At 50.1% G+C, this 21,388-nt stretch overlaps 1 protein-coding gene across 3 annotated transcripts; it reads right to left on the reverse strand.

Annotated features, from left to right (window-relative positions):
• Positions 1–684: 684 nt before the first annotated feature.
• NEMF (nuclear export mediator factor) lies at positions 685–21,088 on the reverse strand. 3 transcript variants are annotated; one of them, XM_017825492.1, is made up of 33 exons: positions 20,590–21,088; positions 18,824–18,892; positions 18,405–18,507; positions 17,475–17,600; positions 17,247–17,395; positions 16,976–17,043; positions 14,415–14,501; positions 13,562–13,638; positions 13,036–13,106; positions 12,868–12,943; positions 11,558–11,620; positions 11,350–11,427; positions 10,716–10,924; positions 10,066–10,251; positions 9,681–9,744; positions 9,115–9,203; positions 8,367–8,470; positions 7,938–8,000; positions 7,698–7,810; positions 7,254–7,311; positions 6,838–6,896; positions 6,243–6,363; positions 5,469–5,808; positions 4,836–4,878; positions 4,701–4,750; positions 4,027–4,174; positions 3,632–3,709; positions 3,364–3,555; positions 2,733–2,765; positions 1,899–2,005; positions 1,778–1,821; positions 1,603–1,682; positions 685–986 (listed from the first exon to the last, which is right to left on the reverse strand). In XM_017825492.1, the coding sequence occupies exons 1-33, from the start codon at positions 20,712–20,714 to the stop codon at positions 909–911; spliced, it is 3,351 nt and encodes a 1,116-aa protein (XP_017680981.1). In that variant the 5' UTR covers positions 20,715–21,088; the 3' UTR covers positions 685–908. The 3 variants fall into 3 exon arrangements, with proteins under 3 accessions (XP_017680981.1, XP_017680980.1, XP_017680983.1); XM_017825491.1 differs by having other exon boundaries at positions 5,469–5,811; XM_017825494.1 differs by lacking the exon at positions 20,590–21,088 and adding an exon at positions 19,981–20,137 and having other exon boundaries at positions 5,469–5,811.
• Positions 21,089–21,388: the final 300 nt, after the last annotated feature.

Below are 21,388 nucleotides of genomic sequence, written 5' to 3' on the forward strand. Positions count from 1 at the left end.
GTGAGGGCGGTGCTGTGGGAGGGATGGTTTGGGAAGTGGGTGTAACAGGTGAAGTCACGTTAGATGTTATAGTATAAAACTACAGCACCTCTGTAACTCGGTGTGCCTACTGTGGAAAGGATTCCTACACACCCAGAGTGCTGGAAATAAAGAATGCTTTTCTTTCTAGTACTCAAAAAGGAGTGTTAGAGGGTTCTTTCTGGAATCAGGGCTGTCTTGGCTGCCTCAGCTCCGAGGGGACACAGGGGACAAGAATGGGCCGTGCTGCCATGGGGAAGGGGGGAATCATGTTTTACGCTGCCTTCAAAAAAACAATTAAAAACTTGGACTTCTAGAACAATCTCTGTGCTGTAATTCCTGATAGATCCCACGGGGTTTATCCTGACTCCCAGCTCCTGCTCCTCCTCCCCTCCCCAGGGTAAATTCTGCACAGCCCGGCTGGGGGTGGGAGCAGACGGTGGGATCTGGGCCTGCACCTTCCCTCTCTCCAGAGCCAAGGGAATGTCTGGGGGGAAATAAAATTCTGCCTTCCCAAAGGAAGCATTTTGCACTGAAACTGCCCTCCTGGAAACTCCAGCCCCTGCCAGAGGCCTGGGGCAGGAAGGAGCTGAACACCACGGAGTTCTGCTGCCCCAGATCCCGGCACCTTTGCCCAGGGGTGAGGAACGAGAGAACCAACGGCTTGGGAGGACATTCCTGACCAAATGCCAGCAATTTACTTCCATGTTTGTATGCTATTGGTATCAGAGTCCATCTAAACCACGCTGCAGGACCTGGTCCTTGCTGCCCTGCCCCGTGGAAACAATTCAGTCCCAGTAACACCAGTTGTGGGTCTGTGTCCATCTGTCCCAGCTCCAGGTGCTGGTCCTGACTGCACCAGTTTGGGGGTGAGAACCCCCAGCATGGAATCACTTCTTCTTCCTGTTCAGGAGATGAGGTGCAGACACTTTCACCTTACCAGGAATATTCCTTGACAAATCGGTGTCCTAGAAAACAGTGAAGAGGAGAAATGGGACATGGCAGAAAAGCATTTACAGGCACCTTCCTGAGCCCTGAGCACAGGGATGACACATTTCCCACAGTGAGGGGCACAGGACACACCTCCAACCTGAACTCCCAGGGCAAGCACCTGCCCCTGCCACAGGAATTCCCCCTCCCAAAACTAGAGGATTTCTTGGAAGATGTTGCTTTTGCCAGATAAGTTATTTTAGATCAAGAGTGACACAAAACAGAAACCCAAGGCCCAGTGATACCACTGAGGCTCAATTTCTAATGGCTCTTCCCAGCCTAAGCAGCACAGGGTGCCCAGAGAAGCTGTGGATTTCCACCCCTGGAGGTGTCCAAGGCCAGACTGGATGAGGCTTGGAGCAACCTGGTCTAGTGGAAGGTGTCCCTGCCCATGGCAGGGGGTGGAACTGGATGGGCTTTAAGATTCCTTCCAACCCAAACTATCCTGGGACTCTCTGACCTTCCCCAACAGCGGTAAAAAAACCCCAAAACAACCAACAGCACACTCAGCTTTGCAGCATCTCTCCCCAAAGTGGACATTTTGCTGCTGCTGTTACATTTGCACAAGAGAAATTCTGCAGAAGGAGGAGTCACCTTCACACTGCGGAACAGGTCTTTCTCTCTTGCACTGGCTTCTTTGGACTGCATAAAATTGTGCAAGGCAATCTTGGCAGCTGTAAAAACACAGGGAAGAGTGAAACAGCTTGGAAAACCACACTGGCTTCACCAGGCAGAGCAGGGAAAAGGATTCAGGGCTTTCAGACCTTACCTTTGCCCTTCTTTTGGGTGCCCGGAGTGAGCTTGACTTTATACCTGCCCAAAGAAAAGGTTTCTCTGAGTAAAACACAGGCTGTCACCAAACCCTACCCCAAAAAAGTGCTGCCACTCACTTGTAGTTGGTCATGGCTGTGTAGGGAGCACAGATGGGGACAGCAAAGAGCAGGATGTCCTCAGGATGGGGCTGCCCAGTCAGGGAGTCCAGCAGGGCCTCACCGTCCTGAGGGGCAAAGAGCTTCACTGGGACCAGGCCGTGTCCTCCAGCCCCTCCCTGCTGGGCTTACTGGGGACTGAAGGGTCCCTGCCATGGCAGGCATTGGAACCAGGTGGTCTTTGAGGTCCCTCCCAAACCAAACCATTCTGTGATTCCATGACTGAGTGATCACAGGCTCACTCACTTCACTTGCATCAAACCACCAAGCCACGATTCATGACTGACCCTCTTTGATTACTGAAATCACATCATTGGATGGATCTTAGTTTTGGGACCCCCAAATGTTGTTACATCTTCACAGGGTCACCATCAGCTCCCCCCCTGACAGACACCCTTATCCTCCTTCATGAAAGAATTTAAAGGAATTCACTTATTCCCAGCCTTGGGCAACACCCACAGCCTGTCATTACAGAAAAGTTGGAAGCAATTTTAGAGGTAAAGAAACTTCCAAACTAAAGAACCACCTGCCCTGCACACTGTGTCATCCTCCAGCCCAGAGCCACCTCTCCTGGGGGTGCCAGCACCTCCAGAGGCAAAAACAAGGGACAAACATCCATGGAGCCAGCTCTGGTTTCATGGAGGCTGTGGAGATGAGCAGGGCAGGAAGAAAAGGAGGTTATTTTTAAAAAATACAATTAAGCTGGGTTCAAACAGCCCAGGGGGGCTCCTGGAGGGCTCCCATGGGAATACAGCCCTGGCCTCCACACTTATGGAGCTGCAGACAAACATTTACCTCCACTCCTGGCTGATCCTGGTCCTGCTCCTCCTGCACACAAACAAAGGACAATCAGAGCTGGAGGGAGCACACAGCTGCTCCTTCCTCCCCTGCCCCAGGGACAATCAATGCTTTATCAGCAGTACCCAGAAAGCCACATTCTCCCTGCCAGGAGAGCTGGACTCGTTGCAAAGCAAAGGTAAGACCATTTTGACGTGGGTGGGGGGTGGAGTGTTTCTTCCCACCCTCCAGTTTGCCTGGCACACGCCAGGCTGGGAGGGAGAGATGAGGCCCAGAGATACCAACTCCCCACAGCAGAGCTGGGAGCTCAGGTACAGCTCAGCTGAGTGGGAGGTGTTGACTGCCCTGGATCCTGGGACTCCTCCGAGCCCCAGTTGTGGCTGTGCAGGGAACAGGACGTGCACAGGGATTGCTGCAGGGCTTTGGGAAACCAACGGGCTCCCTGAGCTGTGCCATTTGGCACAAAGCCCAAAACCCACAAGGAGCAGCTCAGCTCCTTCACAACGCCAGGAGAGCCAGAGCAAGGGACAGACATATGGACAGGTGAGGAGAGGCGAGTGCTCCTCACCTTCTCACCCTGCTCCTCCCCTTCCCCACCTGCTCCTCACTTTCCCCTCAAAATCCTCACCTTCTCATCCTGCTCCTCCAGGGCCGGGTCCTGTGCCTCGTGGAGCAGGATTCCTGCTGGGAGGGTCTCCTTGCCCCCTCCTGCTCCACGACGCGGGGCCTTGGGTTTCTGCTGTTGCTTCTTTGCTGCCTCTTCTTTTGTCTTCCCCTTCTTCCCCTTTTTCCCTTTGTCCTCCTTGTTGGAGCCTGCAGACTGTGGGCACGGAGGTGGTCAGAGCTGCTGAAGGAGCTCCTACAGCCCCAGGGAAGGCAGGGCCCCCCTCCCTCACCCCCAGCAGCTTCATGATGAGCTCCCGGTCCTCCTCGTCCTGGTCCCTGTACTTCTCCTTCATCTTCTTCATTTTGCTCTGCAGAAGGAAACACCAACAGCTTCACAAATGGTGGCTTTGGCAGAGTTTTGCATCCACAAACACCTGGGTGCTGATCCCACATGCACTCCCCTTCCCAGTACCCCAAACCTTTCAGTGCAGCTCGTCAGTAACCAAGAGACTGGTTCCAGTGAGCTCCGTGCTCACAGACCAGCAAAATCACCCCAAGCCCACTTAAAGCACCACCATGAGCCTAAGACCACGAGGTAGCCATGGATGTCTGGGAAATCTGGGATTTCTGTTCACACTTCACGTGCCAACAGCTCAACCCGGGGGAGCCCCTGATCCCTGCCCACCTTCTGGCCCCGCTTGATGGGCTGAGGGGCTGGAACGCCCTTGTTGCTGTGGGGAGCAGGGGGAGGCTGTGTCTCCATCTCCTTCTGCTTCTCCTCAGGCAGCTCCGAGTTCTCAGAGTTGTTCTGCTGCTTCTTTTTCTTCATTTCTCTAAGGAAAACAATCAGGACACACTGCCCCTGGTTGTGACAAGAGAGGCTGCTGCTCTCCTGGCAGCATTCCCACCCTGATCCCTTGCCATGGAGCTCCGGAGGAACCCGAGGCACGATCTGTGGAAACAACCCCTCCTCAGTAAAACCTCTCCAGCCCACGAGTACACAAGGAACTGTTCACAACCAGCATTCCCAACTGACAGGAGTGGGAGCCCACACTGGAACTGCAGGATGGACAATGGGTATGGATCTACGGATCAGCCCAGACTGGGAGGTGCAAGACATGCCCTGTGCCCAGGTCCTGGGGAGGGAATGGGGAGGAGGCGTTTGCCCAGGGAAGCTGTGGCTGCCCCTGGATCCCTGGAAGTGTCCAAGGCCAGGCTGGACGGGGCTTGGAGCAACCTGGGCTAGTGGAAGGTGTCCCTGCCCATGGCAGGGGGTGGGACTGGATAAGCTTTAAAGTCCCTTCCAACACAAACCCTTCTGGGATTCTGTGATTCCATGAAACACAAAGTGGCTCTCACCTCCTCTCCTTGGCAGAGAGGTGCCTTCGCCCCTGGGCCTTGCTGTCACTCTGGGAAGTGAAAGGCAGTTAGAGCACACCCTGCCCAGCAGCAGCTCCCACTGCTCTGTGCCAAACACTGGAGCTGGGACCTTACCAAGCTGGGCTCTTCCTCTCTGGGGAGGCTTTTCTGCAGGGATCTGTGGGCAGATGGAAATGGAGCATCAACACAAGTGGAGCAGCTCAGCCACAGACACAACAACCACGGTCCAGACACTTTCAGTTTTCCAGTTCTTGAAAATCCCAGCTTTGGTGAATGGGAAAGGCAGGAATACTGGGATTTAGTTTCCAAAACAAGTCTTAGATCTCTGCCAGCTCCTCTCACACACATGAGTAACAATGTCTGGGCACCAAAGGAACCCCTGATGTGCAGCTTCCCAAGCACACGGCCCCCCCAGCAGTGGTGTTCCCTGCAGAGCTGTCCATTCCCACCCACTCCATCCCATCTCCTTGCCCCGCCTAAGGAATACCTCTTCCAGGGACGACAGGGAGCTGAGCTCATCTCACAGCCCCACGCAGAGCAGGAGCTCTGCACCAGCCTGGCAGAGCAGAAACAGCTCAGGGCTCAGTTTCTCAGGTCTGAGCAGCCCTGCAATGAAAATGGGGCAGCATTCCCACAGCACTGCCTTGCTGACCATGGAAAGAAGGCACGGCAACTCATCCCAGTCCCTGTCCTGGCAGTGTTTTAGGAGACCCTCAGGGGTGCCCCCATTGCTGCTGCTTCACTCACCTCTGAGACTGGAGGTGTGACAGGTCGATTGTCGTGTCTGGGTAATTCACTTCCTCCTCCTTCCCTCCCTCCTTTGGCTCCGGAGGTTCCACTTCATCTTCGGATTCTCCATCCTCCTCCTCCTCCTCCTCAGAGTCCCCCTCTGGAGCAGGAGGTGTGTTTCCTCCTCCCTGCTCCAGGTCAGCAATGCCCTCATCATGGTTACTCTCAGGAGGGGCTTCCACATCCTCTGGAGCTGCTTCCACATCCTCTTGAGCTTCCACATCCTCTGGAGCTGCCTCCACGTTCTCTGGAGCTTCCTCACACTCGGCTTTTTCCTCTTCACTGCTGCTGTCTCCTCCTTCTGGGGCACAGAGGGCAGGAAAACACAGTCAGAAACACCAGACTGATCCATCACAGAATCACAGAATTATGGAATCCCAGAATCCCAGGATGATTTGGGTTGGAAGGGACCTTAAAGACCAGTTCATTCCACCCCCTGCCATGGGCCAGGACACCTCCCACTAGCCCAGGTTGCTCCAAGCCCCATCCAGCCTGGCCTTGGACTCTTCCAGGGATCCAGGGACAGCCACAGCTTCTCTGGGCAACCTGTGCCAGGGCCTCTCCACCCTCCCAGCCAGGAATTCCTTCCCAATATCCCACCTAACCCTGCCCTCTGGCAGCTTGAAACCATCCCCCCTTGTCCTGTCAGTGATCCAGAATCCCACAGGGATCCCACAGGCCCCAGACAGCCCTGTCTGCCAGCAGCACACGCAGCACCCAGTCCCACTGTACCTAACAGCTCCACTTCTTCAGCCACCAGCTCACTGGCACTGCTGGACACCGTTTCCAGATCCTCATCCTGGACTTTGATCTTCCTCTCTTCCCGGTGTCTCCAGACACAGCTTTCATCCACCTAAAACCAGAGGCACCTTTGTGTCAGGACCAGCCTCAGTTCACTGGTCTGTTCACAGAACACCTCATTTGGCTTTTCCTTTCCTTTTTAACACTTTTTGCCATCAAAAGGCAAGAAAACTAGTCTAGCACATTTAAACTCAAGCGTGACAACCTCAAAAGTCAGGGTAACACACACAGCTGCACATCCACCTTCCCTGAACATCCACACGCTCCAGATTCCCTGAACATCCCATGCTCCAGTTGGGATAACAACCAGGAATGTTCAAGTCTGTTTTACATGCAGACAGTGCACAGTGGGGAAAGATGGAAATGAAAGCAGAGTCATTATCAGCTAGAAGCGTTTTATGGGATTTGTCCCAGTGGGAAAAGAAGTAATTGGGAATATACTGATAAGCAAGACCCAGAAAATAAGCCTCCTACAGCTCAAAGCAAATTAAAAAAGCCAGGAGGAGCTGCACAGGAAAAGCTGTACCTTAAACAAGAAGCTGAAGCCCATCATCAGATAGGAAGGTGGAAGGAAATTCTTTTTCCCTGAAAAACAAAGGCAGAGTCTCATGAGGAGGTTTAACAGCCATGTTACAGGATGTCCTTCCAAAATTCATTTTTATTAGAGGCTTTAGGCTACCAAAAAATTACACTGGGGCTTATTTTATCTCTCAGATGAGAACAGGAGAACTCAAAAGCAGCTGAGCCAATGAACTTCTGCCCAGGATTTGTAGAAATGCTGCTGCAACTGCCTGATAGTCGGTCTAAACCATTCCCCAATGGATTTTGGGGGAGAAGAGCAGGATCTGTTGGCTGTTCAGAGGGAGGGGGTGGCTGCCACTGCAGGACAGCCCAGCACCTTCAGAGAAAATGCCAAATTCCCACTGTTCCCTTGTGTCTCACCTCGGATCATGAAGCTCCCAGTAGTGAGATATTCTCCTGTGGGTGCAGTTTTAGAAACCTAAAAAAAAATCATGATATCCTATAAAAAATACATGTGACAGAAGGGCAGCATCATGTAATGACAACACCACCAAAGTAACTCCTGGGAACAGCTCTCTGGACTCCGTATCCAAGGGGTTCTTCCCCTCCTTTGCAGGGAATTTTCCTAAGGGATGTTTCAATCCAATCACACTACCAGCACTGTATTTTAGAAGTCCTGGGTGAGCAACTGGGTTATTCAGGAAATAAAAACACCAAAACATCAGTGCAATCTCTACACTCCCACACCTGAGTTACACCAAATTTGACCCACATCCATCAGCTCCCAGTCTCAGTCAGAGACGCTTTGTCTGCAGTCAAAACCCTTTCCCTCAGATGTTCTGCCTGGAAAGGTCATGTCCTTACCTGGTTGTGGGAGACCCACCAGGCACTGGTGACCACCCTGGCGTCCCAGGCCGCGCTGTAGCACAGGGCCATCGTTCCAGCCTCCGTCAGGGTCCGGGGCGGGATGGGCTCCCCTGCAAGGGAACACGCAGCACACCGTGACACGATCCAGGCACAGCAGATGAAACCCTAAACCTTCCATATGTGCCCTAATCCAGCGTGTGAGCTTTCCAGGATCCCACACCAGCCCCAGCCAGGTACCTGAGGGGTTCTTGATGACGCAGCTCGTGGCTCCGTGGAGATCCGCGTGCACGTAGATGTCCCCTGGAAGAGAGGGGAATTCACTTATTCCCAGATCCCTGAGTCAAGGGGAAGTTTCCAACACCAGCTGGAAACAGCTGCTTTGGCTCCAAGCAGCAGGATGGGAAGAGGACACAGAAGCCTTTTAGTCCATCAGCTGTCCCAGGGAGAATCAGCTCCTTTGCTCCTGAGGGTGCCCATCCAACCCACTCGTGCCCACAGTGCCGGAGGGACTCCCATCACCAAAGTGATCCAAGACTTTGATCCATCCCCTTTGATCCAAGACCCAACTTAAGGACAAAGCAGACAGACCTTCCCATGTCACTCCTGGACATCTACAAAACTGGAAAACAAGAGGCAAACCCCCCCACTCCACTTCACTGGACTCACCTGGTTTAAGGTACCGCTTCACAATCAGCTCGTTCTGCTGCTGATCCCTCCCAGCAATAACCAGGTAATTCTCCGAGCTAATGAACCACAGGAACTTCTCAAACCTGCCAAACCACAGCAAGTCCACTGTGTGAGAAACTCCTGGAACTAACAGGACACTGCACTGTAACTAACTGAGAATAACCATCTCAGCATCTACAAGTTATGACACTGCAAATAGTTGCACGTCCATCCATATGCCTGGGGCATAAAAACAAGGCACGGGACAAATACAACACCACTGCCAATGATATTTTGAGATGAAACAAGAAGTACAATCACCACAAAGTCCTCCTACTTATTTTTATTTTAATGGTTCAGTTATTAGATGATTAAAAGCTTTGAGGTTTGGTTTCATTTGTTTGGGGTTTTTTTAAATTACAGAATCACAGAATGGTTTGGGTTGGAAGGGACCTTAAAAACCATCTTGTTCCAACCCCCTGCCACGGGCAGGGACACCTTCCACTAGACCAGGTTGCTCCAAGCCTCATCCACTTAGCCTTGAACATTTCCAGGGATGGGGCAGCCACAGCTTCTCTTGGCTACTATGCCTGAAAATCATTCTGGGATTCTATGATTTTAAGAAGCAGCTGCAAGGAGACCCAACACCAAGTGTAGTGCTTAGAAATCCTAATTAGCTCCACTTCTAAGCCAGTGGAAACTCAGCCTGACACAGGACATGAGAGAAGGACAATGGAGCTGTACTTGCCAATAGACCTTCCTGGCTTTCTGGATGGTGGTGACTGTCTGAACTTCCCTCAGTGTCTGCTTTGTCTTCTTCTCAGCTGATTTAAACGCCTGTATGGACAAAAAGCAGGATCACAATCCAGAAGGAATCACAAAATTGCTGGCTGAACAGTGGGAAATGGCTCTGAACTTTATCAGTGCAGGTTCCACACTCTGCTGTGCATCTCCTGCATGCACATGTGGGACAGCTGCCCTTGAATTTCCACCCTGGATAGCTGCTCCCTAAAATTATCAGCTCTTTGATTGTAAGGATTTGCACTGATTTTCCACTCCTGCCTCCCTAAATCCTGGTCTCTCAATATCTCCACCTGCTTTGAGCACTCCCAATGCTACTGGTGGAAAGAGAGGATACATCAGGGATCTGCAATCCTCTGCTGAGCTTAAAATGTCAAGAATAAAACAGCCTTGGTTGGTTGTTTTTCCCTTCCATGTCTCATTATGGCTACTTAGACGAGGCCAGGACTTCCCACTTACCAATGACAGGGATTTTGCTTTTAAATATCTTCTAAAAACCAAGAACAAAAATACCTTTTCTGCAGCTTCCACTGTCTTCTGAGTTTTCTTGGCTGCATGTCTTTTGTGATCGTAGTACCTGTGAAACACAAGTGTGTTTGTCCCTGAAATCCCAGAGTATTCACTCATTTTTAGGATGTGCTTATCCCCTGCATATCTGCATTTTGTTCCAGGTGTCACTGTGCATAATTGGACTCAAAATTAAACTAATGTGACAGGTAGAGACTTTGCACCAGTGGGTCTGGTCCAAGAAAATGCACCTCCCAGAGCTCGAGACAAGCTGCTCATTTCAATTTTTAACAAGATATCCCAAAGCCCTCACTCCTACAATATTATCACCAACAACTGCAAACACAGGGAAATTTCTACCACCAAAGTAAACATTTACTGAAAATCTTACTTTTTGGCATTGGCATAGGCAGACAAACTGAGATCAACATCAACCAACGAGGGTTTGTTCTTCTGAGGTTTCTTCAGCTGTTTGTTTTTATTCTTTTTCTTTTTTCCCTTTGGTTCTTCTGTTTCTTCTTTCTCTACATCAGCATCCTCCTCCTCCTCTTCCTCTTCAGATAACACATATGGGTTCCTAAAACACATAACTATGATTAATCCTATGATTAAGAAAACTGGTTATTTTTTAATTCTTATGGTAAAGTAGTCTTAATTTTATTCTCTCATGAAGTCTGCAAAGGGCCTAAGGAGCTCTTAAAGCCTTTTCACTGTGCAGGCACAGGGAGGCCCTGGGATGCCTCACATGCTAGCCTGTTTATGTCCTGGTGTCAGCCAAATTTTGGGGGAAAAAAATAAAAGAAAAGCAGAAACAAAGAGCCAATTTTTTCCAATCCAAGGAACCGACTTAAAACAAGCTTGTTCCATGCAATGACATTTCTGTGAGGTAACTAAAAACTCATAAATTAACTTTGCACCTTCCAGCTTTTTCAGACCAAAAAGTTCTTGCTATAAAAAAGAAATGTTGGGGTTTTTTTTCCCCTCTAACATCCCAATCCAGAGTCAGACGAGGTTTTTGCAGACACTGGTCAGTGTAGTTACCTCAGCAGCATGGTGATGTGATTTGTCTGAAGCTTTAACTCTTTGATTGCACTGGCCACGGGGTCTCCCTGGGCCTGAGCTTCCTTAACGATGGCCCCGATCTCGGTCCAGTCGATCTGGTTGGCCAAGGCACTCCGGACCACCTGGATGGCTCTGTCCACCACGGCCAAGTTCATCTCTATGAGCTCCCCTTTCAGCTTATCAGCTTCCTTAGGGAAAGGAAAAGGTTATATCCATTGGAGCCAAACACACACTCAGCAACAGCTGAACAAAAATCACAGAAAAGAGCTCTGAGAGCATCGAGCCCGACCTTTGACCCAACAGCACCTGCTCTACCAGACCACGGCACCCAGTGCCACATCCAGTCTCTCCTTAAACACCTGATGAAATCCAAGGATTAAGTGATTGCATGGGATAATGGCCAACTTGATGCCTGCAAGCAGAGCAATGCAGAGACGTCCCTGGAAGTGTCCAAGGCCAGGGTGGATGGAGCTCGGAGCTGGCCTAGTGGAAGGTGTCCCTGCCCACGGCAGGGGATTGGAATGACATGAACTTTAAGGTCCCTTCCATCCCATTCCAGTCTGGGATTCCATGATAACACATCTTCTCAGCTGAAAACCAAAATCTGTCTCACCTGAGCTTGCTGAAGAGCTTCCAGTCTGTGCTCATGATCCCTACGGACATTTTCAAGTTTCTTCAATGCTTGTTTTTCCTTTCAAAATTAAGATGGAAAAAAAAATACATAAAGACAAATGGCACCACCCAATCCCTGCAAGAAGTAAGTGAAGCCTCTGAAGCTCCTGGAGCCATCCCAGCCGTCCCAGTCCTGGATGAGGACACACCTGCTGCAAGGCCTTCAGATCAATCTTCTGTCCCTCCAGCTTGGAGTAGAACTCATCAGTTGCCTGCAAGAGAAAATCAGGTTTAAGAATCTCCAGGTGGTCCTGACTTAGACCAGCAACAAGCAGGCAGAGGAGGTTCCCTCAAGAGAAGTGGCTGCAAAGCACTAAAAGAGGTAACAGAGGCTAAAACAACGTTCAGGAACTTCCTCCATTGACCTTCCCATGAGTTCAGCAAGACATGGATGTCCCTCACTGCAAACCAGGGGTTATGCACAAGTAAATAAATGGCCAAGTTATGGCTCCTTTCTTTGCTAAGAAGTGATGAAAAAGAAGCTGTTTTGATACAGACTAAATGGTTGCAACGACAGACTTGTCTGCCCTGAATTCCTGCTGCTTCACTGTGTCAGTTAAAAAAACACAAACACCCAGAAAAATGCCTAAGAACTGCTCCTGGTGTTCCAGCTGTGCTTAAAAAACAAGATGAGGGAGGTTTTAGGCTGTTTAGATCACCAGAGGGACTTTTCACAATGGCCTGGAATGACAGGACAAAAGGGGAACAGCTTCACACTGTCACAGGGCAGGGTTTGATGGGATATTGGGAAGAAATTCTTGGCTGTGAGGGCAGGGAGGCCCTGGTACAGGTGGTCCAGAGAAGCTGTGGCTGCCCCATCCCTGGAAGTGCTGGACAGGTGTCCCTGTGGAAGGTGTCCCTGCCCACGACAGAGGGTTGGACTGGATGGGATTCAAGGTCCCTTCCAACCCAAACCATTCCACAGTCCCATGATCAGTGCTCTGAAGGAGATGACAGAAATTCAGCCAAGAGGCAGGGCAGGAATGGGAAATGGGAATCCCGAAGATCAAGGTCAGGAACAACAGGCATTTAATGATTTCATGGGTCAGGGACCAGGAAGGACAACGTTCAAGGAAATAATAAATCAGGTGCCTGAAGCTTCCAAAGTAGTAACAGCAAAAGTATAAATGTGATGACTGTGACAACTCTCCAGAGACAACTCAGCATCCAACTCTCCACTAACAAAACATTTGGGATTCTAGGACTGTTAACATCCACCTTCCTCGGGGGTTCCACACACAGCTCCAGGATCTGAGTTCATGAGGACAACACTGCTCAGCAGGAGCCTAAAGGCCCTCTTTGAGTTGGCCTTTTCCCCCTGAAAGTATTTCTCCATAAAATTAATCATCTCTTCCAAGGTCTACATTTCCACTAACAACCCCTGCACTATATTTTAATTACTCTTTTTAGCATCAGCCCATTAAAGCACTTAAGTACAGTATCAGCAAAAGCACTGTACCTTATTGAATGAGTCAAATTCCAAGTAGGGACATTTTGAATGTTGAGAAAACAAGAAAGGATGAAATTCCTCATATCTGTAAAATACACATTTGATATTATCACCTGAAAAACTAATTTCTGTTATGCAGACTAGCAGAAAAAAGGAGAAAATACTTCAAATATTTACGTGTAAATATCTTCTGCTGGCTTATCTGGTTCCAGACTTGGCTTTTTCTCCCTTTTCTGGATTATATATCCCTAAAAAAAAAACATAGATATAATTTATATTTGAAAAGGATCTTTAAAGTTTTAGGTGTAACCTCTGGTCAGCACAAGACACCAAAGCATTCCAGCAGGGAGACCTTGTGACTCAGTAAATCCCTGACCAGTGGCTCGTCCCGACCCCAACTTCTTCTGGAAAAAGAGGTGAACTCCTTACAACCCTCAGGACAATCCTACAGCTTTATCACACAAATGCACATGTAATGTGCTGAATTTACTAAAGCACGAGTGTAACTCTCACAGGATTTATATCATCTGCTTGTAAATTATTTCACTGCTGCACAATTTTTATTCCACATCACCCCCTGGAGCCCGAGCTCACAGAATAAAATCCACCCTGGTAACACCAGGAAGAAGCAGATCCAGGACAATTCCTGCCTGCCAGTTTAATTCTGCAATTCCAAAATAATTTATAATCCATCCAGACCCACCTTTCCACTGAAGTTGTCAGTTAGTGCCATGTATTCTTCTGCCTTCTCTAGAGCTGAGAGCACTCTCTCAAGATTTTCTAAAGAGAAAAATAAAACAGCAGAAATGGTTTAGTCCTGGTGCTTCACCCCAATTACTGTTCATCTTAAAAAGGAGTTTCAGCACACATTTTACATCTGGGAAATTTTTAATAAAAAAAAATCTATTTGGGTGCTTTTAAAGCACAATTATTCACGTTTCAGGGGGGAAAAAAAAGACCACACAAATGCCAGCACTTTATAAAAGCAAATCTGCAGAGGCAAAGCATAAACCAGAAGCTGTGAGAGCTTATTTGTTACAAAGTTGATTTACTACAGCCCCCATAATGCTGCAGGAAGTAAAAAATCCTTTGGATATATGGCAAAAATAAAGCACACAAGAAAAACAAGACTGTAGGAAAATCTATCCTGACTTTACCACCCAAATCCACAAGTTCCCAATAAATGTAAAGCTGCTACTTTATCAAATCCCCAGCGTTGGGGGGATTAAATAAAGGCTATAAAGACAGACTTTGATGCTGATTCTCCTACACAGGATTCTTGTCTAACATCCTTTTACACAGACTCCACCCCATGAGTGAGGTGGTATCTCCTTATAAAACCATTTATAATGTATAAAACCTGATGTTTTATCTCCAATACACTCACAATGCAAGAGTTTTAAGGTAAACAAGGTTGGTCCCCAAACCTAAAAACATTAAAAAAATAAAAACCACACAGTCAGAAATACAGGTTTAAGGACTACTCACCTCTTTGGGAAAAAAATACTACACAGACATAAAAATCACCAGCTTTTAAAATATTATTTCCTACATACCTTTATTTTCCAGGTGTTGATCTATCTTGACAGAGCCAGAAAATCCAGCTTCTATAAGGCAATGCTCGATGAGAGTGGCCCCATAAGCTGTTAAAGAAAACATTGAAGGATCATCTGTTGAAAACATTCCCAATGAAATTTGTATTTAAATTTAATTTTAAGAAGTGTTTCAACAATCTAAGGCTGTGAAACTGCCTGCAAACAAGCTGCAGGCTATTTAAAGCTGCTGTTTTGGAGGTTCAGAACTTATTAAACAGCGGTCCAGAAAAAATCCAAGGATGGCTGCCAGGACTAAACATCAGGAGAAGAGAAATTGTTAAAAGCAAGAAGCTATCTGAAGTTGTGTCCCTTGTGGAAAATGGGAGACCAAATTCTAAAACACAGAAACAAAATAAATCTTTGGAAAATATGGAAAAAAAAAAAAAACAAACAAATCAACAGGATGAATAATAAAACCTTTTCCAGAGGTATCATAAGCAGGAAGCCTGGTAGGGCCAGTAGGTTCAGAAAGCAACCAAGGGGCAAAAGGAAAACAAGAGCAGGAAAATTAAATTTATGTCTGGAGTTTCCTCCACAATGCAGGGCACTGGGAAGCTCTGGTTGGAATGTTTCTCTGCAGGCAGGGATATCAGCCTCAAATCCAGTCGTTGGGAGAGGTGATGGATCCAACAGGCAAAACAAGCAGCAACTCAGAGAGGAGTTTAAAAGAACTCAAGGATGGAGATGCCAAACTCCTCTCCTGCCTCAGCAGCAGAGGCACAAGAAGGTTCATGCACTGGGAATTTTAAAAATGGAACAGAAAACCACCAACTCTTGTCGGGCTCCAGACTAAAACCAGCAGGGAGCTTTGCACTGGATAGAGAAGAGCCAGCACATTTGGATTTTCCATCATAATCCAACCAGACAGCTTCAAGGCCCAAAGATAAGGGAGGTCACACAGATAAATAAGGTCTGCTTAGGCTTCCAGAAGGCACTTAGGAAAGCTCACCCCAAAGCTCTGGGAGAAAACAAGCTGCCACTGGATTACAGGATAGCTCCTGCCTGGATTGGGATGTGGTGAAAGGGAACAGGGAGGAGGTGTGAACTGCCAGGATGCATCCTGGAGGGAGGGAGGGAGGAAAGCTGAGCTCCACAGGCACTCAAATGGCCTGGGAAAGGGGACAAAGGGCAAAGCCTGGTGATGGAACACAACTCATCCAAACCCCAACAGCCAGCTGGGAAGAACTGGAGGAGATGGAGCAACAACGAGAGCTTGGATAAAAAACTAACACATAAACTCACTGCAAAACAACAGAAAATAAAACAATATAAAATAATCTCCACGTGGAAAGACCATCCTACTTATATGTATGATCCTTTCTATCTGGGAGCAAGACCCAGCAACAGCTGGTCCTGCAGAAACACAAGATCCAACGTCAGTGAACACAAGAGTCAAGCTGCATGTTGGGAATTGGGAAAGGAATAGCAAACAGAACATGGGAATTCATGCCACAGCATAAAGCCACGGAGCACTTCCCATGTGAATGTTATAAACACTCTTACTCACCATGTTTCACAACAGGCAGAGGCAGAAAAGGCACAGAGAAGAGCAACAAGGATCATCACAGGCTTGGAACACCAAACTATGAAATATGAAGGTGCCTCCTGCTCAGTCTCTAAAATTTCAAACTGCTGGGATTGAGACTCTCCTGGGAAAAACTGGCAGGGCCAGAGAGCAGCACTGGCCTGAGGTTAAGCCCAGGGAATGGGATGTGAGAAACTGCTGGACACAAGTAGTGCCAAAAATCAGAGAAGGGCAGGAGGGGTGGCTGGATTTCATGGGTGGACAAGGAGGAGGGGGGTGAGAAACAGCCAAACTCCCATGGTAACTGAAGGGAAAAACTGGGGAGATTTTAGAGAGTGGAGCAGCTGTGCCTGGATAATCAGATCAGTGACACCATGTGAGGCCAAGGTTTCCTAAGTGACAGGATCAGTAACACTTAGATCTGCAAATTAGCTCCAACAGAGGTACTGCCAGGTCCTCATCACTGCAGGATCATGGCCAGGCTCATCTCTCTGCAGACAGCTTGGAGTCAATAAATCTACTCTGTTTCCCAAGGCTTAGGAGTTTTGTTGCCATGAAAAACATCAAAAAATCAAAAAAAATAAAGGACTGCTTGAGCTGGAGAGGGACTTTGGACAAGGGCCTGGAGTACCAGGATGAGGGGGAATGGCTTCCCACTGACAGAGGGCAGGGATAGATGGGAAAATTTGGGAAAGAATTTTTGGCTGTGAGGGTGGGGAGGCCCTGGCACAGGTTGCCCAGAGAAGCTGTGGCTGCCCCTGGATCCCTGGAAGTGTCCAAGACCAGGATGGACGGGGCTTGGAGCAACCTGGGCTAGTGGAAGGTGTCCCTGCCCATGGCAGGGGGTGGAACTGGATGATCTTTAAGGTCCTTTCCAACCCAAACCATTCTGAGATTCTGTGAATCCCTGGTAAGTTATTCACATTTTCAGCATGATCTGAACATAATGGATATTGACTGAGCCCATTCCATTTCCTAATAAAGCCCAATTACTTACGAAGGAGTGGGTTAAGAACCCTCTTCAGTTGTTCCCCTTTGGGTGCATTTGATATTATCTCAGTTAACCTGTGAAAGAAAACAGAGAGTTGCAATTCGAAGGAATCACGTGCTTTAAACCCACCCTGTGTTACTTAGAAGCTACAAAACATTTTCAGTCTTAAGACAAGAAATTAAAAACACACTTAACCCACAAAAAACCACCTGAAGCTTTTCACAGCTCCAAGGAATTGGGTTTTTTCCCAGTAAATACACCATGGAAAAGCAATTACCTGTCCAAGGTTGGCAGGGGCCCAGCAGCTTTGGCACTGTCCACGGGGTATCGTTCCCGCACGGCAAACCTGACGTCGTCCGCCTCGTCCGTGCGGAACCTCAGGATGTTCAGGATGATGTACTCGTGGTCCGTGAGGACAACGTTCCCCTGGGAGCACAGGGACCATCAGCACAGCCACACTGGGCCCCTGCTCCAGAGAAGGACACCCCTGGAGCTCTGCACTCACCCTGTCGTACAGCTCCACGATCAGGTGATAAGCGGCTTCGTCGCTTCCGAACTGGAAGTCCACAATCCTGTCGATCCCCAGCTGGGTCACACTGACCAGTCTCCTGGTCTTCAGGTGCTTCCGGCACTGCCAGGGATGGGAAGAAGGTCTGTGAGGTGCTGCAAACACCTGGAAATGCCCTCCTGTGACACCAACCTCTTCTTATTCAATTAAAATATCCTAATGGTAAAAATATCGGTTCTTAGCAAGGTACCTTGATGCTTACAAATAACGTAATTGTTCCCAATTTTAACACTAAGACATCTTTTCCATTAAAACCGGCTCTTTGGTTAGCCCAAGGGAGCAGGCAGTGAAAATTCAAAGGGTTTATTTTACAAGGAGAATTGGGATTATCCCTGCATCCATGTGGAAAGCCGTGGAAAGCCACCCCAGAGAGTCTTTGCTGAGTCACTTCCATCGGGTGGTGCCCAGAGGATAAGCAGGTCCATGTGAGCCAGTGCCCAGGTGTATCCCTGTGGATCTACCTGCAGGAACCCAGCCCAGGAGCCTGGAGCAAGAGCTGAACCCCCAAAGTCCAGCAGACTGAACAGCAGGAATCTATAACACAGGGTGCTGCTTAAAAATTCAGACAATCCAACTGGGATGACAAGGAATTTGCTGGAGTAAAATTCCAAAAGGTCTGAGTGGCCCAGAAAACATCCAGATTAGTACTAATTTCGTATAAATTTAAGTATTCACTGTTTTAGGCACTTAATAACAACAACATGATCCCAAGTCCATGTTTGCTCTTCCCTTGTCTTCAGTCACCCACCAGGTCAGGATTCACCAGGCAAATCCTTCCACTATTTTCCTGTCTCCAAGGACAGAACGTGAACATTCCTTCCTGACATCCAGCCACGTCACTAAATCAGGAACTGCAGGTGAGTTTACCTTCATTGCAAAGCTGGATGGCATCATGTTTTTGGGCCACTCGAACTCCGTCACGTGGATGCGAATCCCAGATTCCAGCAGCAGCGTGGCCTTGCAGTCCGGCCTGGGGACAAAACAAAGCAGCTGGACCCCAAAATCCTAGTGGATCCCTCCCAGCTGAGGATATTCTACCATTCCAAGGCACATGAGCAGCCACCTCTCACCACCCACCAGTTTGCAGAGTGTTTTTCTGCAGCATTTCACACTCCATACACTATTTGCCAGTAATCTTTCTGGAGTAAAAATCACTGCATTTTATCAAAAAACCAGCAGAATTTCACTGAAAACTAGTCAGGAAAGCCACATGAATTACTGCATTTTATACATACAATAAAAGCATTTTTAAAGAACTTTTAAACAAAGAAATTCCAAGTCCTTACTTCTGCAGGCGAATAAGATACGTCTTGTTATCCACATCATAAACGTTGTTCACCCTCATTCCCAGCAAGCTGCCAAAGGGAAAACACAGAAGCCTTTGGAGAACCTGATACACGAGTGGCTGAAAAATTCCCGGGGGTAATTAAAACACAAAGAAGGGCAAGTTATGTTAAATTATGAGGCAGTCACCAAAGAGGGAGCAACGGATGATTAATGGAATGAGCTGGAAGCAAAAATCCACGGAGGAATGGCTGTTAAGAGACAGCAATTAAGAGATGGAGAAAATTAGGAGATGAAGGAACTGCTATTAATGGATAAAGTACAAAAAAATTGAACAAGTCACTTTGTTCAGAGGGGGGCTGGATGTGCAGACTGTTCTGGACACCAGAAATGTGTCAGAGCTCCACAGGGATGTGAGGAGCAGCAGATTCCCAGCTGGCTGGGAATTGTTCAGCCTGGAGAAGAGAAAGCTCCAGGGAGGCCTTAGAGCCCCTTCCAGTGCCTAAAGGGGCTCCAGAAGAGCTGGAGAGGGACTTGGGACAAGGGATGGAGGGACAGGACACAGGGAATGGCTTCCCACTGCCAGAGGGCAGGGATAGATGGGATATTGGGAAGGAATTCCTGGCTGGGAGGGTGGGGAGGCCCTGGCACAGGTTGCCCAGAGAAGCTGTGGCTGCCCCTGGATCCCTGGATGTGTCCAAGGCCAGGCTGGACGGGGCTTGGAGCAACCTGGGCTAGTGGGAGGTGTCCCTGCCCATGGCAGGGGGTGGGATGGGATGGCAGAGCAGGTGAGGGGGAATCAGAGCTCGGGCAGGGCTGGGGAGCACAGCGAGGTCAGGCAGAGCTGTGCAGGCAGCACACGATGGGGGGGCTCAGTCCCCAGGGAACAGCACCGGGGGCAGAGACAGAAACAAGAGTAGGACCAGAACCAGGAGCAGAAGCAGGACCCGGGACCAGAGCCAGGACCAGAAGCAGCGGAAGGACCAGGACCAGGACCGGAACCGGGAGCAGGAGCAGGGCCCGGACCCGGGACCAGTGCCAGAACCAGCACCAGAGCCAGAACCAGTGCCAAGACCAGAAACAGTGCCAGGACCGGGACCAGGACCAGAAGCAGTGCCAGGACCCCCCGGGCCGGGCCCCGCTCGGGGGGTGGCGGTACCTCTGCCGCAGCTCGGCGAGCACCGCGCGGATGTCGACGGTGCTGAAGCGGGACTTCATGGCGCCGCCGCCCGCCGAGACCCGCCGAGACCCCGATCCCGCACAGATCCCGGTTCCCGATCCCACACACAGTTCCCGGCCCTCAGCGCTCCCGGGGCCGCCCCGCGCCTGCGCCGGGCACGCGCGCTACGGGTCGCGCCCGGCGCCAATTCCCGTCGCTCCGCGGCCGCGGGCGGGCAGGGCGGTTACCGCGCGCGCCCGGCAGGAGGCGCTGAGTGCGCGGGTCGTGAGGGGGGAACGGCGGGCCCGGGCGGGATAAAGGGATCCACGGTGTGGGATGAAAGGGTCCCCTGTGTGATAAAAGGGTCCACAGCGTGTGACTAAAGGATCCACCGTGTGTGACTAAAGGGTCCCGGGGGCGGCAAAAGGGTCCGCGTGTGACAGAAGGATCCCCCCTGTGTGAGAAAAGGGGTCCCGGGTGCGACTGAAGGATCCCTCGCGTGTTGGGGGGAGCCACAAAGGGATCTCTGCGTGTTGCCCAGGAAAAGGGATCCCACGGGTGTCCGTGTCGGGACAGCAAAAGGATCCCGAGTGTGTGGGTGTGTGTTGCCCAGGCAAAAGGATCCCACGCGTGTCCGTGTCGGGCGGCAAAAGGGCAGGATTCGGGCTTGTAGATTGGCGGCGTGCTGTTAATTTTTGGCCGAGCGGCGGGTGTGCGGTGGCGCTCGGTGCCATGAGGAGGCGCTGTGTGCGTGGGGTAAAAGGGGGTTTGTGCGGGGTCGTGTGGGGTGTTGGGGGTTTGCGTGGGGCAAAAGGGAGCCCGCGTGTCTCTGTGTTGCCCAGGCTACGCTGCAGGGCCTGTTCACAGGCGCGATCCCGCTACTGACCGCCACGGGAGCTTTGACCTGCTCCGTCTCCGACCTGGGCCGGTTCACCCCTCCTTAGTCAACCTGGTGTCCCGCAGCTCCCCGCGGGTCACCATATTGATGGCGGCCTTAGCTTGGACGCCCGCTCGGCACAGCGCCCTGCAGCCCAGAACTCCTGGGCTCAAGCGATCCGTCGGGCTCAGCCTCCCCGGTAGCTGGGACTACAGGCGCGCGCCACCGCGCCCGGCGAAGGAGCCGCCGGCACAGAGACCATACAGCGCTCACGGCCCGCACGGCGCCGCCCCCGACCCGCCTCCCGGCCCTCCTACTTTCCCCGTTCCTCCTCCTCCTTCTCATCATCGTTCTCCTCCTTCCCTCCCTTCTTCCTGACCTTCGCCTTCCATCCCTTTCTCTTTCCTTCCCTTCCCCTTCCCATTCCCCTTTTCCCCCTCTTTCCCTTCTCCCTTTCCCCCCTCCCTTTCTCCCTTTTCCCCCTCCCTTTCTCCCTTTTCCCTTTCCCCCTTCCTTCTTTTCCTTCTCCCT

The sequence above is a fragment of the Lepidothrix coronata genome, unplaced genomic scaffold (genome assembly GCF_001604755.1).
Source record: "Lepidothrix coronata isolate B3197 unplaced genomic scaffold, Lepidothrix_coronata-1.0 Scaffold119, whole genome shotgun sequence".
Taxonomy (NCBI): Eukaryota; Metazoa; Chordata; class Aves; order Passeriformes; family Pipridae; genus Lepidothrix; species Lepidothrix coronata.

Coding starts and splice junctions, on each gene's coding strand:
- NEMF (XM_017825491.1), bottom strand. CDS start 20,714: ATGGCACCGAGCGCCACCGCACACCCGCCGCTCGGCCAAAAATTAACA. Junction 11,621..12,867: donor AATTTGACTCATTCAATAAG/GTACAGTGCTTT, acceptor TTTCTCTTGCAG/GCAACTGATGAGTTCTACTC. Junction 10,925..11,349: donor AAGCTCTTCAGCAAGCTCAG/GTGAGACAGATT, acceptor CCTTTCCCTAAG/GAAGCTGATAAGCTGAAAGG.